Source organism: Penaeus vannamei, chromosome 23 (assembly GCF_042767895.1).
Source record: "Penaeus vannamei isolate JL-2024 chromosome 23, ASM4276789v1, whole genome shotgun sequence".
Lineage (NCBI taxonomy): Eukaryota > Metazoa > Arthropoda > Malacostraca > Decapoda > Penaeidae > Penaeus > Penaeus vannamei.
Window position 1 is genome coordinate 36,872,981 of NC_091571.1, and position 15,359 is coordinate 36,888,339.

Below are 15,359 nucleotides of genomic sequence, written 5' to 3' on the forward strand. Positions count from 1 at the left end.
AGAGTAATACAATCAATAATAATACAATAACAGCAGAATAGTTAGACCAGAAAAACAACAAAATGGCAAGCCCAACTTTCTATAAGAGCAATACAAACAACAACAACATGCTAAGACTAAATTCCCATACAGTGCCTAGTAATACAATCAATAACAGCAGAATAGTTAGACCAGATTGCCATACAAGAACGATAGATACAATAGCAACAACAACGAAAACAAAATAGACCAAATTCAAATACAATGCAGAGTAATAAAGTCAATAATACAATGAGACCAGATTCCCATACAAGTTAGATAAATACAGTAACAACAACAACAACGAAATAATAAGACCAAATTCCCGTAGGATGCAGAGCAATACAATCAGTAATACAATAACAAGAACAAACTAATGGAGACCAGATTCACATACAACGAAGATAAATATACAACAACAACAACATAAACAGTAAAACCAAATTCTCATGAATGATACCAACAACAAAAAACAAAAACAATAAGACCAAATTATAAATATACAACATAAACAATAAAACCAGATTTCCATAAGACTGATACCAAAAACAAAAGACAAGACCAAACTCCCATAAGACCGATACCAACAACAGAAAACAAAGACAATAACAAATTTCCATAAGACTGATACCAACAACAAAAAACAAAAACAACAAGACCAAATTTATAAATATACAACAACATAAACAATAAAACCAAATTCCCATAAGACTCATACCAACAACAAAAAACAAAAACAATAAGACTAAATTATAAATATACAACAAACAATAAAACCAAATTCCCATAAGACTCATACCAACAACAACAACAACAACAAAAGACAAGACCAAATTTCCATAAGACCGATCCCAACAACAACAAAAAACAAAGACAAGACCAAATTCCCATACAAGGCCGCGGGCGCACAGACACACGCCCGAGGGACAGGCGATCTTCCGTGCCGTGCCATATGAGTGCCAAAGGGAGCCGAGGCATAATATTTGGCTCCTCGCGAAGCTCCTGCAATTGCCACGTGTCTCAGACGCCAGGATGATTGACAGCTTTTATTGTCTTGTAGTGGGGGTCCTGTTATGTATGTATTTTTTTTCTTGTTTATTTGCATTTCGTGTTTCGTGTCTTTGTTCTCTGGCTTTGGTCTTTATTTTTTGTTTCTCGATCATTGTCTTTGTGTATGTTTGTGTCTGTCTGTCTTTCTGTTTGCTTGTCTGTTTCTATTTCTCTCTATCTGACTCTGTCTGTCTGTCTGTCTCTTTCTCTTTGTATATCTGTCTGTCTGCCTGCCTCTTATTAAGTCTCTCTCTCTCTCCGTCTTTCGCTCATTTTTCTTCTCCTTTTTCGCTCCGAATACGACACGTGTCATGTTTATGTTTAAGTCTCGGGTATTATTAAGCAGGAACTTCTGCTCCGACGCACAGCTACAGGGGAAGTGTAATTAGTACGTAGAGATTAAGGACCTGCCTTTCACAACGGGCGTAATCATCTTCGTGTCCTCTCTTTTAATTATATTTGTCTGGGTATTAGTGCCTGCATATAACACGGCAAACAATCCGAATACACACATTCTTCTAAAGACTTTGCCTGGCAGTCTGTCTGTCGCCTAATTCTCTCCCCGGGGGTAGTCGCGGAAAGATAATGACATAACGATTCTTTGTTTTTGTTTACGTTTTACGTCTCGCTCCTTCCTTTTGTTTATGTTTTACGTCTCGCTCCTTCCTCCCTTCCTACAGGTGGTACAGGACGGACTCCGAGACGCCGCTGAGGAGCCGCGACGGGAGGCTGCAGCTGCCAGATGGCTCGCTCTTCTTCTACCGGGTGCGTGGTCGGGACGCCGGCACCTACTACTGCGCGGCGCACAACTCCTTAGGCACCGCCACCTCCAGGAGGGTCGCCGTCCAGATGGCTTGTGAGTTCACCATTTTTTTTTTGTTTCTTCTTCTTCTCTCGATGGATCGCGCATGGACATGTGTTTGCAATCGTACCTGACGAATGCACGCACACACACGGATAACTAATCACAAGACACACGCGCGCCAATAAATTTTATCAAGCAACAACCTCCCACAAGACACAACGACCGACCCCGCCCCCATAAAAATAAGGAAAAAAAAAGAAAAACACCGCCAACACAACAACAGCAACGAAACCTCAAAACACCGGCCAAGAATGCACACACGCGTTCGAAAGTGTCCTTATAAGCTTTCGTTCAACCCAGAGAAAATAAACGACTCGAACAATCAGTGCAAGAAAGAGAACAACAACAAAAAAAACGAAAAAAAAAAAACAGCCCCCCCTCCCTCCTCCCTCCTTCCCCCTCCCCCCCCCCCCTAGCACCAACCCCCACCACATGTGTGACCGCCTAACCCAACCCAGGATAAATAAACAAGCGAGAGACGGAATGCGTGCGTCACCCCAGCGGACGACGCAACCACGTGGCGCGCAGCCGAGAGGAGTCGTGACCCCTGTGTGTGGCAAAGAGAAGAGGGGGGAGGGGGGAGGTGGGAGGGGGGAGGGGGGGGAATAATTAGTCAACATGTCTAGTCGTCGGGCCCTTTAGCGCTTGACGTGGGGGTCGTGATAAGGGTGGCGATAGGGGTCGTTGAAGAGGGAAGGCAGGACGACCCCGCCTCTTGTGCCGAGGAGAGAAATGCAAGACAGCGAGAGAGAGAGGGAGGGAGGGGGGTAAGGGAGGGAGGGAGGGAGGGAGGGAGGGAGGGAGGAAGGGAGGGAGGGAGGGAGGGAGAGAGGGAGAGAGAGAGAGAGAGAGGGAGAGAGAGAGAGGAGAGAGAGAGAGAGAGAGAGAGGGAGGGAGGAAAGGAGGGAGGGAGGGGAGGGAGGGAGGGAGGGAGGAGAGGAAGGGAGGAGGAGGAGAGGGAGAGGGGAGAGGGAGAGAGAGGGAGAGAGAGGGAGAGGGGGTGGGAGGGAGAGCGAGAGAGAGAGAGAGAGAGAGAGAGAGAGAGAGAGAGAGAGAGAGAGAGAGAGAGAGAGAGAGAGAGAGAGAGAGAGAGAGAGAGAGAGAGAGAGAGGAAGCGAGCGAGCGAGAGAGAGAGAGAGAGAGAGAGAGAGAGAGGAAGCAGAGCGAGCGAGAGAGAGAGAGAGAGAGAGAGAGAGAGGAAACGAGCGAGCGAGAGAGAGAGAGAGAGAGAGAGAGAGAGGAGCAGAGCGAGCGAGCGAGAGAGAGAGAGAGAGCGAGAGAGAGGAAGCGAGCGAGAGCGAGAGAGAGGAAGCGAGCGAGCGAGAGAAAGTGAGTGAGAGAGAGAGAGAGAGAGAGGAAGCGAGCGAGAGAGAGAGAGAGAGAGAGAGAGACAATGAGCGAGCGAGAGAGAGAGATAGAGAGAGCGAGAGAGAGGAAGCGAGCGAGAGCGAGAGAGAGGAAGCGAGCGAGAGCGAGAGAGAGGAAGCGAGCGAGCGAGAGAGAGGAAGCGAGCGAGCGAAAGAGAGAGAGAGAGTGGCGAGTCGAGCGAGCGAAAGAGAGAGAGAGAGGAAGCGAGCGAGCGAGCGAAAGAGAGAGAGAGAGGAAGCGAGCGAGCGAGCGAAAGAGGGAGAGAGAGAGGAGCCGAGCGAAAGAGCGAAAGAGAGAGAGAGAGAGGAAGCGAGAGAGAGAGAGAGGAACCGAGCGAGCGAGCGAGCGAGCGAAAGAGCAAAAGAGAGAGAGAAAGAGAGGGGAAAGAAAGCCTGCACACGCTCCAGACGTCAGACCGGTCATTTAACACGGGGATAGTTTGTTATTGCGAATGAAGACGCTGAGATTAAGGATCAAGGGAGACACAGGAGGAGGAGGCGGGGGGGGGGGGGAAGAAGGGAGGAGAGAATAATGGCGACGATGACAGCGATGGAAACAAGAACAGTGATAAACAATAAATAAACAGATAACAGACAGAGGCGGTGGTGATGTGGATACAACCGATAACCCTCTTACTTTTGAGGCTAATACTGGGATGATTTGTGGCTGGGTGTCACGTGACGATGGTGGGTATGGTGACTGATAACAGCGTGGATAATGTAGATGGCAATAAGGGTGATAAAAATGACACTGATAAGGAGAGAATGAGGGAGGGGGAGAATGGGGGAGGGAGGGAGGAGGGAGGAGAGAGGGAGGGACGAAGTAGAGAGAGAGAGAGAGAGAGAGAGAGAGAGAGAGAGAGAGAGAGAGAGAGAGAGAGAGAGAGAGAGAGAGAGAGAGAGAGAGAGAGAGAGAAAAGTGAGAGAGAAAGAGAGAAAGAGAGAGAGAGAATGAGGGATGCTCTAGCCGAAGATGAAAAAAAACAAGGAGACCAAACTAATTTTAAATCCATACGCGATTATTAATTACTCCAGGAACGGACAAACAACAACAACAATAACAACAAAAATAACAATAACAAAAACAACAGCAAAGACTGAACCCAATATCAAGTGAACAAGGATACGAGAAACCCCACTTTCTCCATCGCCTCCAACCTCAATACCATCCTAACCCTCATCCGGGACTTAGAAAAAAAAGCAAAAACAAGAAAACAAAAAACAGAATGAAAGAGAGAATATACACTAGTAGGGGATAAAAAAAAAAAAAAAAAAGAGACATCTGTGAACTAAATTTTACCCAGTGGCTAGAATACGACACGGATTTAGAACGTGAAATTATGCAGATTCGCGAAATGAATACACCTCCCTTGCTCTAGATCCCATCGAGATGCGATATATATGCCCTGCGAATTTTTTTCCTTCTCTCGTTGCGAATTTTTCCTTCTCTCGTTGCGAATTTTCCCTTCTCTCGTTGCGAATTTTTTTCTTCTCTCGTTGCGAATTTTTTTCTTCTCTCGTTGCGAATTTTCCCTTCTCTCGTTGCGAATTTTCCCTTCTCTCGTTGCGAATTTTCCCTTCTCTCGTTGCGAATTTTCCCTTCTCTCGTTGCGAATTTTTTCTTCTCTCGTTGCGAATTTTTCCTTCTCTCGTTGCGAATTTCTCTCTCGTAAAGATGAATATAATACTCGGTTCTTCGGGTGACTAAAGGGCGAGGGAGCCATGCCAGCTGGGGGTGGTTCAGTGACCGCGCGGCAGGCTGAGGCGGGGAGAAATGCCATACAGACTGGCGGGAATGAGATTTCATGCACAGAAGCAGAGAAGCAGGGAGGAGAAGGAGAGAGAGAGAGAGAGAGGTGTGAGGAGAAGGGAGAAAGGGGGAGAGGGAGAGACGGAGGGAGGGGGGAAGGGAGAGAGGAGGAAAGTGAAGTGGGAGAGACGGGGGGAGGGGGAAGGGAGAGAGAGAGGGGAGGGGGAAAGGGGAGAGAGAGAGAGGGGAAAAGAGAGAGGGAGAGGGTGAGAGAGAGAGAGGGGAGGGTGAGAGAGAGAGAGAGAGAGAGAGAGAGAGAGAAGAGAGAGAGAGAGAGAGAGAGAGAGAGAGAGAGAGAGAGAGAGAGAGAGAGAGAGAGAGAGAGAGGAGGCGAACGAGCAGAAAAAGTGGGAGAAAGAACAAAAAGCAGAAACAAGAGAAGAGAGAAAATGAAAAAAAAAAAAAATAGAGAGAGGAATTAGAACCAAACGTTTTACCCTGCGACATGCCTCTCCACAACATCCCATTCCATCAAAAAAAAAAAAAAAAAAAAAAAAAAAAAAAAAAAAACGTACCTCGTGCGTGACACCTGCGCCGCTGTCCGTCATGCGATCGCAGTCTCCTCGCGCCACGTAAAAGCTCGCGCGATAATCTGTCGCTCCTTCGTCTGGAGGCTTCGAGAGGCCGCGTCGTGCCCCCCCCGCCCAACCCCACCCCACCCCACATCAACCCCCACCCCCCGTCAGCCCGAAAGAATGCGTAGTACATAATTCTCCTCCATTAAGGCCCCTCCTCTATCAAAAGAGACCTGATTTACGGCGCTAATAAACACGATCATTAGGGACTTTCGCTTTCCGTGTGGCAGACGACGCCGCGCGCTGGAAAAAAAAATAAAAAAATAAAAATAAAAAATAAAAATGTCACGTTTGGTGTGTCGCTCGTTTGGGAATTATATCGGCGTGACGGACACGAACTCGGAGCCTGATTTGTGGCGGCGTGCGGATGTCCCATAATGCAATACGCACACGCAAAAAGACAGACAGACATGCACAGACACAGACAGACAGACAGAGATACACAGACAGACAGACATGCACAGACACAGACAGACAGACAGACATGCACAGACACAGACAGACATGCACAGACACAGACAGACACACAGACAGACACACACACACATACACACACACACACACACAAAAATCGACGAGGACAAGGGTCGTGGAGTAGGAGAGTAGGGGAGGGGGGGGAAGAGAAAGGGAGAGGAATACTCAGGACAAAAGCGAAGTAGAATGAAAGGGCGAGGGAGAAAGGGAGAGAAGGGGAGAAGGGGAGACGGAGAGATACGGCAAGGAAAGAGCACAGCGAGAGAGGGGAGAGAGGAGAAAGAGACAAAGAGAGGAAGGAGTAAGGAGAGAGAGGGAGAGAGAGGGAGAGGGAGAGAGAGAGAGAGAGAGAGAGAGAGAGAGAGAGAGAGAGAGAGAGAGAGAGAGAGAGAGAGAGAGAGAGAGAGAGAGAGAGAGAGGGAGGTAAGGAGTGGGGGGAGGGAGGGGGGGAGGGGGGGAGGGAGGGGGGAGTGGAGGGAGGGAGGGAGAGGAGGGAGGGGGAGGGAGGGAGGGGAGGGAGGGAGGGAGAGAGGAGAGGGAGAGGGAGAGAAGGGAGAGAGAGAGAGAGAGAGAGAGAGAGAGAGACAGAGAGAGAGAGAGAGAGAGAGAGAGAGAGAGAGAGAGAGAGAGAGAAGAGAAGAGGGATAGAGGATAGAGAAAGAGAGAGAGAGAATAGAGAGAGAGAGAGAGAGAGAGAGAGAGAGAGAGAAAGAGAAGATTGTTAAAGAGAAATGAGAAAGAGAGATGTTAAGAGAAAGAAATTGAGAAAAAGAGAAAGAAAGACAGGGAGAGAGAGAGAGAGAGAGAGAAAGCAGAGAGAGGGGGAAGGGGGGAGCGGACGGGGATGACCTCTTTTCGGGCATACATCTGTTCGAGCGATGAAAGCACCAGAAGCCACAGTGAACAAATTACGGCGATAAAAAAAGACTACCCCGTCTTTTTCATCGCCTGGCACCCTCCCCTTCTCTCTCTCTCTCTCTCTCTCACTCGCCCCCTTTCTTTCTGTCCCTTTTCTATCCTCTCTCTCTCTTTTTCTCCCTCCCCCCTCTCTTTCTCTCCCTATCCCTCTCTCTCTCTTCTTCTCCCTCCCCCTCTTTCTCTTTCTTTCTCTCCGTCTCTCTCTTTCCCTCCCTCTCTCTTTCCTCTCCCTCCCTCTCTTTCCCTCCCTCTCTCTTCTCTCTCCCTCCCTCTCTCTTTCTATCTTTCCCTCCCTCTCTGTCTTTCTCTCACTCCCTCTCTCTCTTTCTCTCCCTCCCTCTCTCTCTCTCTCTCTTCTCTCCCTCCCTCTCTCTCTCTCTTTCTCCTCCTCTCTCTCTCTCTCTCTTTCTCTCCCTCTCTCTCTCTCTCTCCATTTCTCTCCCTCTCTCTCTCTCTCTCTCTTTCTCTCCCTCCCTCCCCTCTCTCTCTCTCTCTTTCTCTCCCTCCCTCTCTCTTTCTCTCCCCCCCCTCCCCTCTCTCTCTCTCTCTTTGACAGTATACACGAAAACACAGGAACGGAAAAGCATGCAATGTATTATTTATGTTGATGTCATTATGATTAGCATTACTTTGATGTTCGCCATTAACATGTTTTATATACATTTTTTTTTTTTTTTTTTATAAAGGCGTTATTATTTTCTTAAATACGGATTTGATATTACGTTTTTGAATAGAGCGAGTCATTTATAGTGTCGTCCGTATAATTATCATTGCTTTGATGTTTTGGTGTCGTCATGAAATTTGGGGAAAAAATGATAAATAAAAATGATAAAAAAATAATAAAATAATAAAATTAAAAAATAACATGAGATTATTACTATTTCTTTTCTGGAATTTGTCGGCGAAGTAGAAGAGGGAAAGAGAGGAAGAGAGGAAGAGATGAACGGCGAGGTAGAGGGAAAGAGAGAAAGAGAGGAAGAGAGGAAGAAAGGAAGGAGTAGTCAGGGGAAAGGGAGGTTATGAAGAGGAAGAGGAGGAGGAGGAAGAGGAGGGTGGGTTGTGGCGAGGAGGAGGAGTAGTAGTAGTAGGAGGAGGAGGAGGATGAAGAGAAGGAGAGTAGGAGAAGAGGAATAGGAGGAGGTGGAGAACGAGGAGAGGAGGAAGAGGAGGGTGGGTTATGGCGAGGAGGAGGCGGAGTAGTAGGAGTAGGAGGAGGAGGAGGAGGAGAGGAAGAGAAGGAGGAGAGTAGGAGGAGGTGCAGAACGAGGAGGAGGAGGCGGAGGAGGAGGAGGAGGAGGCAGCGTTCAAAGACGTTTGATGTGATGAACTCCGTCCGTTTCCCTTTCCTCCCCTTTGTATTGTCTCGCCCGTGTTTTTGGACCGCGCATTCGCCGACTCTTGTGCGTATTGTATTTGTTTCTTTTCCCGCTTTTCCAATTCGCTTCCCTTTCCCGATGTGCACTTTTCGGGGCCCTTTTATTATCCTCCTTTTCATCCTCTCCCTCTTTCATTCGCTTCTCCCTCACTCCCCTTTGTCATGTAGCGAACCGTTCCTCAAGGTTTTGGTATTTCCTCCTTGTTATCGCGAACTTCGAGGAAAGAGAAAGATCTGACGTTGATCTCTCTCTCTCTCTCTCTCTCTCTCTCTCTCTCTCTCTCTCTCTCTCTCTCTCTCTCTCTCTCTCTCTCTCTCTCTCTCTCTCTCTCTCTCTCCCTCCCTCTCTCTGTCTCTGTCGGTCTGTATGACTGTCTAATTCTCTCTCTCTCTCTCTCTCTCTCTCTCTCTCTCTCTCTCTCTCTCTCTCTCTCTCTCTCTCTCTCTGGACTCTCTCTCTCTCTCTGACCTTTGTAATTTCGAGCCCAGAGTTCCGAACAGGAAATTTCTGATCAGATGTTTCCAGCTAACATTCTCACATTTTTCTTGATCCCCCATTTTGTTTTTCTTTTGTGTCTCTCTGTTCTCTTTCTCTCTCTGTTTCTCTCCCTCTCTCCTCCCACTATCTCTCTCTCTTTCTCCCCCCTCCCTCCCCCCTCTCTCTCTCTCTCTTTCTCCCCCCACCCCTTCTCTTCTCTCTCACTGTCTGTCTGTCTCTCTCTTTCTCCCCCTCTCTCTCTCTCTCTCTCTCCTCTCTCCCTCTCCTCTCTCACTCCCCCTCTCTCTCTCTCTCCCTCTCACTCCCAATTTCCTCTCTCTCTCTCCTCTCTCACTCCCCCCCTCTCTCTCTCTCCCTCTCCCTCTCTCTCTCTCTTCCTCTCTCTCTCGCTCTCTCTTCCTTCTCTCTCTCTCTCTCCTTTCCTCTCCTCCCTCTTCCTCTCCCTCTCTCTCTCTCCCTCCCTCTCTGACACTGTATCACTCTCTGTCTACTAATCTGTCCGTGTCACTCTTCTCGTCTCTGTCTTCCTTTGGACAGCTGATGTATCGGAATATTCTAGAAAAAGCGGGGTTATTTGCAAATGGAATTCATTTGAAGCTGCGTAATCATGCTGGATAATTAGAAACGAACACACGCACGTACACATTATATTTCCCCTCTCCCTGTTGCATTCTCCCTCTCTCTCTCTCTCTTTTCCTGTTTTTCCTTCTCTCTCTCTTTCTTCTCGCCCCTCTCTCTCTCTCTCTTTCTCTTTCTCTTTCTATTTATATTTTCTCTCTCTCTCTCACTCTCTTTCTCTCTTTTTTTCTTCTCTCTCTCTTTCTCTCTCTCTCTCAGTCCCTTGTAATTTCGAGTACGGAGTTTCGTACAGGAAATTTAGGTTAGATGTCTCCAGCTAACATTTTCATTTCCCTAGATCCCCCTTTTCGCTCACTCTCTCTCTCTCTCTCTTTCCTTCCATCCCCCTTCTCTCTGTCTCTCTCTCTCTCACTCTCTCCTTCTTTCCAAACCCCTTCTTTCTCTCTCTCTCTCCCTCCTGCCATCCCCCTTCTCTCTCTCCCTCCCTCCTTCCTCTTTTTCCATCCCACTTCTCTCTCTCCCTCCTCCTCCTTCCAAACACCCTTTTTTTCTCTCTGACTCTCCCCTCATTTTCTTTCTCTCTCCTTCCTTCCCCTCTCCCTCCCTCCCATCCCTTCGCCTTCCCCTCTCCTTCCCTCCCACCCCTTCTCCTTCCCCTCTTCCTCCCTCCCCCTCCCCTTCTCCTTTCTCCCCTCTCCCTTCCTCCACTCCCACCCCTTCTCCTTCCCTCTCCCTCCCTCCTCCACCCCTTCTCCTTCTCCTTCTCCCCTCCCTCCCTCCCACCTTCTCCCTTCCCCTCTCCCTCCCTCTCACCCCCTTCTCCTTCCCCCTCTCCCTCCCTGCCACCGATTCCTCCTTTCCCCCTCTCTCCTCCCTCCCACCCCTTCTCCTTCCCCCTCTCTTTCCTCTCCTTCCTCCCACCCCTTCTCCTTCCTCTCCTCCTCCTCCCACCCCTTCTTCCTTCCCCCTTCCTCTCCTCCCTCCCACCCCCTCTTCTCCTTCCCCCTCTCTCCTCCCTCCCACCCCTTCTCCTTTCCCTCTCCTCCCTCCCACCCCTTTTTCTCCTTCCCCTTCTCCCTCCCTCCCACCCCTTCTCCTTCCCTCTCCTCCCTCCCACCCTTTCTTCTCCTTCCCTTCTCTCCCTCCTCCCAATTCTCCTCTTCTTCCTTTTCCTTCTCCTCCTCCCACCCCTTCTCCTTCCCCTCTTCCTCCCTCCCTCTCTCTCACTTCGGTATCACTGGAATTGCGTGACGAAGGGAAAGCAATCATGTCTGAAAATACGTAAATCCGAGTAAAGATATTAAATATAATGCAAATTCAAACTCGTTTAACATTACCAGTGTCTTTGTTCAGGCGATAAAAAACCCGAGCAATTTAGTACTTATTATAATATGCGCTCCATTTAATTTGCTTGCCGTTCATAAAGTAATATGAATTCATTTGCATAATTGATACCTGTGTTTGTTTTAGTGAAAGAAAAACAATTATTATACGTTTAACTGGGCGTGTTTAATCTACGAACAGTTCATAAATCTCGTTAAGCTGGCAAATAGCTTACACATATCTATCATAAAGAGGACGTATTATGACAAAAGGCGGTCTTTATTCCACGACAAAATCCATTAAAAGATAAGAACCAGCGATTCAACATGCTCAAAAAGTCAACAAGCTATCTATGGTTTCTAATTTCCAGCGGCACAAAAGTCGTAAACAGCTTCCATAAAAAGGAGAAAAAAGTCTATATCGCTTGGTAGAAATCTAGCATCTGAACAACGGACAGCTTGAGGTGAAAAAACGGAATATACCACAAAAGAGAGAAAGGAGAAGGAAAAAAATAATAAATCAGAGAAAAAAGAAGCTCACCCGCTCTCAGTGAAACCCATACACCCTCGTGGCTTGTCTATTGAGGTATTATTCTGTCGTTTGCAGACTTGATAGCCGAGGATAAGTCTTTCGATCGAGTTTGTTTACATTCGAGTGCGCGCTTTTCACGACGAGGGGCGTACATCTTTTGAAAGTCGCCGTGGACGGGTAGGGTTCGGAATTACCTCCTTTAAACTCGTACTGTGTGGGTTAAGGTAGAATGTCGAACCAATAGTATTCCGGAAGAGTTTTTTTGTTTTAGTTTTTTTTTCTCTCTCTCTCTCTCTCGCAACGCGGGGTATGCATCTTTTGAAAGTCTCCGTGGACGGGTAGAGATAGAAATTACTTCCTTTAAACTCGCACCGTGTGGGTTAAGGTAGGATGGCGAACCAATGGTATTCCCGAAAACTTCTTTTTATTTATTTTCTTTTGTTTTGTTTTGCTTTGTTTTAGTTTTTTCTCTCTCTCATCGAGGGGTATGCATCTTTTGAAAGTCTCCGTGGACGGGTATGGATAGAAATTACTTCCTTTAAACTCGTTTTGTAGGATATGTGTGGACAAGGAAGTACATCGAACCAAAAGGGAAGGATTTTAAGGTTTTAAGTATCTTTTTTTGTGTCATTTTTTCCTTTTTTCACGGTGAGGGGTATGCATCTATTGAAAGTCTCTGTGGACGGATAGGGATCCAAATTACCTCGTTCAAACTCGCAATGTGTCGGGGTTATGGAATCCGAAAGTTTTTTTTTTTTTTCATAACGAGGGGTGTACATCTTTTGAAAGTCTCAGTGGACGGGTAGGGATCAAATGTGACTCCTATTTAATTACATTTTTTTTTCTCACATTCATGTACACAAATCATGTTTAGCGTATTTATCAGTTGATTTTTCTTTTTTACAATGATACATATTTAATAATAAATCTACCGGATCGCGAAATAATTCATACAACACAATCCTTAATGCGAGTAAACCATTCGGCATTATTCAATTCTGTTGTGCAATTCAAGATTAATCCATTTATTATCCGGACACCAATGCCATGTCGGGGGAGCCAACATTTTCTCAAAATTCCGGCTGATGTTTCTCCGCTCTGCATTCACTTCTCCGGCGCATAGAATGCTTGCAATATGCAGCATGGGAAGGGGGAAGAATGGAATGTAAATAGAGCGCTTAGTCCTCTAAACGACATGTGCCTGGAGGACCTCGGAGGTTTGGCGGGAGTCCATTACAAATTGAAAGCGTTATGGGAAGCGAGTGATCATTATGGACACCTTGCTGTTCCTCAAAACTAATGATCTTATCCCCTCAATACAGCACTAAAGCCGGTATTCTCACAAATAGTAAGGGTACTACAAACATATCCAAGTATATTTTCTTTTTGTGAAAGAATAAAGCAAAAAAATGGCGCTTTTATGCCTTGGGTTCGATGCTTAAATGAAACGGACTGTGACGCAGAGGTCGCAATGTCACCCAAACTCCACAGAAACCTGCACGGACTAAAGGAAATTCCAGACTTGCTTCCACGTCCTCAAAGTCGGCCATTGGCTCTCCTCCCAAGACGCTGCGAGCTTGTAATACATAACAAATTCCCTGGACTAAACAGCGTCCACCGAAGAAAAGCCTCAGCGAATCAGTGCAAGGCCGGTGCAGTGAGCTGGCGTTTAACCTCAGCTTTGTTCAGTAACGGTCAGCAAGGGTTGTTGTGTTCTCTATGGCGTCCGGGGAGTCGTTCTGTATGAGTGGGGTGACAGTTCCCTTCACACGGGTGGGAGACGCATTTTAAGAGATGATTTTATTGTTATTTTTATTTGATATTTTTATTGTTATCTTTATTTGATATGATCTTTTTCTTGTTATTATTATTTGATATTTTTCTTGTTATTATTATTTGATATGTTTCTTTTATTGTTATCTTTATTTGATATGATCTTTTCTTGTTATTATTATTTGATGATATGATTTTTTTATTGTTATTATTATTAGATATGTTTCTTTTATTGTTATTATTATTTGATATGATCTGTTTTCTTGTTATTATTATTTGATGTGATTCTTTTATTGTTATTATTATGTGATATGTTTATTTGTTATTGCTATTTACTTTGTTCATTTGATAGTATAATGTTATTTTTTTGTCTATTTTACTTTATTATTCTATATGCTTATTTATTATTGTTGTTTACTAATATTTACATTTGCTAACACTATTTTATCTTTTAGTTTATTATTATTTTGTTTATTCATTTATTTTTATTTTATTCTATTCATTTGTTATTATAATTATTATTTCATTCATTTATTTATCATTACTATTATAATCATTTTTATCATTACTATTATTATCATTCCTATCATTACTATTATTATTATTACCATTATTACTATTACAATCACTATACTTATTTTTAGAAAATGACGACTCTATGCATGCTCCTCCGTTCGGCAGCGATCCATTACTGAACGATTATCCTGATTTATGCGTCGATCACCCACGGCGTATGTGATGGAGTGCCGCGGCGGGCTCTCACACGTGCGCAGACTCCGTGTCATTTGTCTTATAAAATTGCATACTCATCCCAACACGTGCGGGCGGAAGAGTTCTCACGCGCACTCATTCGTAAAGCCATGGATAGGGACGAATTGCAACGGACATGAAAAGGTAATTATTCCATTGAGTTTTGGAAAGGTTGATGAAAGGACACTCCCCTTTGCAACGACCCGTCTCGGATGTGAATGAAGGACCCGCGGCATCCCGTCTCGGATGTGAACAAAGGACGCGTTCGCAGCGAACCGTCTCGGATGGGAACGAAGACTCGCAGCGACCTGTCTTGGATGGGAAGGAAGGACTTGCAACAACCCGTATTGGATGGGAACGAAGTGACAGGTTTCGGACATGAACGAAGGACTCGCGGCGTCCCGTCTCGGATGGGAAGGAAGGACTCGCAGCAATCCGTCGCGGATGGGAACGAAGACTCGCAACGACACGTCTGGATAGGAACGAAGGACGCGCAGTAACCCGTCTGGAATGGGAACGAAGAACTAGCAGCAGCCCGTCTCGGATATGAACGAAGGACTCGCAACGACCCTTCTCAGATAGGAACGAAGGACGCGCAACGCCCCGCCTCGGATGTGAACGAAGGACTCGCAACGCCCCGCCTCGGATGTGAACGAGGGATTCTATCTTTCCGTTGCCTCGAGGACCCCTGGGGATGGGAGTCATTGTTGCCATCGCGAGGTCCGTGTCCCCTCGAGATATCCGGCGGAGATAATGCCCTGTTGCACCGTCGACCTCGCCTGATAACCCCGTATATTGTTTCCTGGGCTTCGAGAGACGGGGGGACTGTTATGGCCTTTACGTGATCGGATAAGTTACAATTAACTTGCATTTTTCGCTTAATGGCAGCGTCGAGGCGGGACGGATTCCGGTGGTAGTCTTTCGTCCATTAAACGGAGGCTTTATATGAAGAAAGGCATTTTCTAAGGAATTAATACCGTGGTAATTTGAAGAGGGAGGGGGAGAGCCATCTTTGCTCCCCCTCCGCTCCGCCCCATTCCGAAGCCACGCCCACCGATAACCGACGTGGGCCATAAAGCGAAGAGCAAGCGAGTTCATAAAAGAAGAGAAAAAGAGGAACAGAGGGACATGTAAATGGCGAGAGAGAGAGAGCTGCATATCAGGGTATTTTCCGTGTCGCCGTCTTTCTTCTCTCTCTCTCTCTCTCTCTCTCTCTCTCTCTCTCTCTCTCTCTCTATATATATATATATATATATATATATATATATATATATATATATATATATATATATATATATATATGTGTGTGTGTGTGTGTGTGTGTGTGTGTGTGTGTGTACAGTATATACATATATATACATATATATATATAAATATATATATATATATAATATATATAAATATATATATATAATATATATATATATATATATATATATATATATATATATG

The 15,359-nt window shown here is 45.9% G+C and overlaps 1 protein-coding gene across 2 annotated transcripts in view; it reads left to right on the forward strand.

Moving 5' to 3' along the window:
* LOC113811557 (roundabout homolog 3) overlaps positions 1-15,359 on the forward strand; it is a 92,603-nt gene that overhangs the window by 3,992 nt on the left and 73,252 nt on the right. For both annotated transcript variants that reach the window (XM_070137309.1, XM_070137308.1), the window contains exon 2: positions 1,749-1,924. In XM_070137309.1, the coding sequence (XP_069993410.1) occupies positions 1,918-1,924 (7 nt within the window). In that variant the 5' untranslated portion in view covers positions 1,749-1,917. The remainder of the gene's footprint in view (positions 1-1,748; positions 1,925-15,359) is intronic.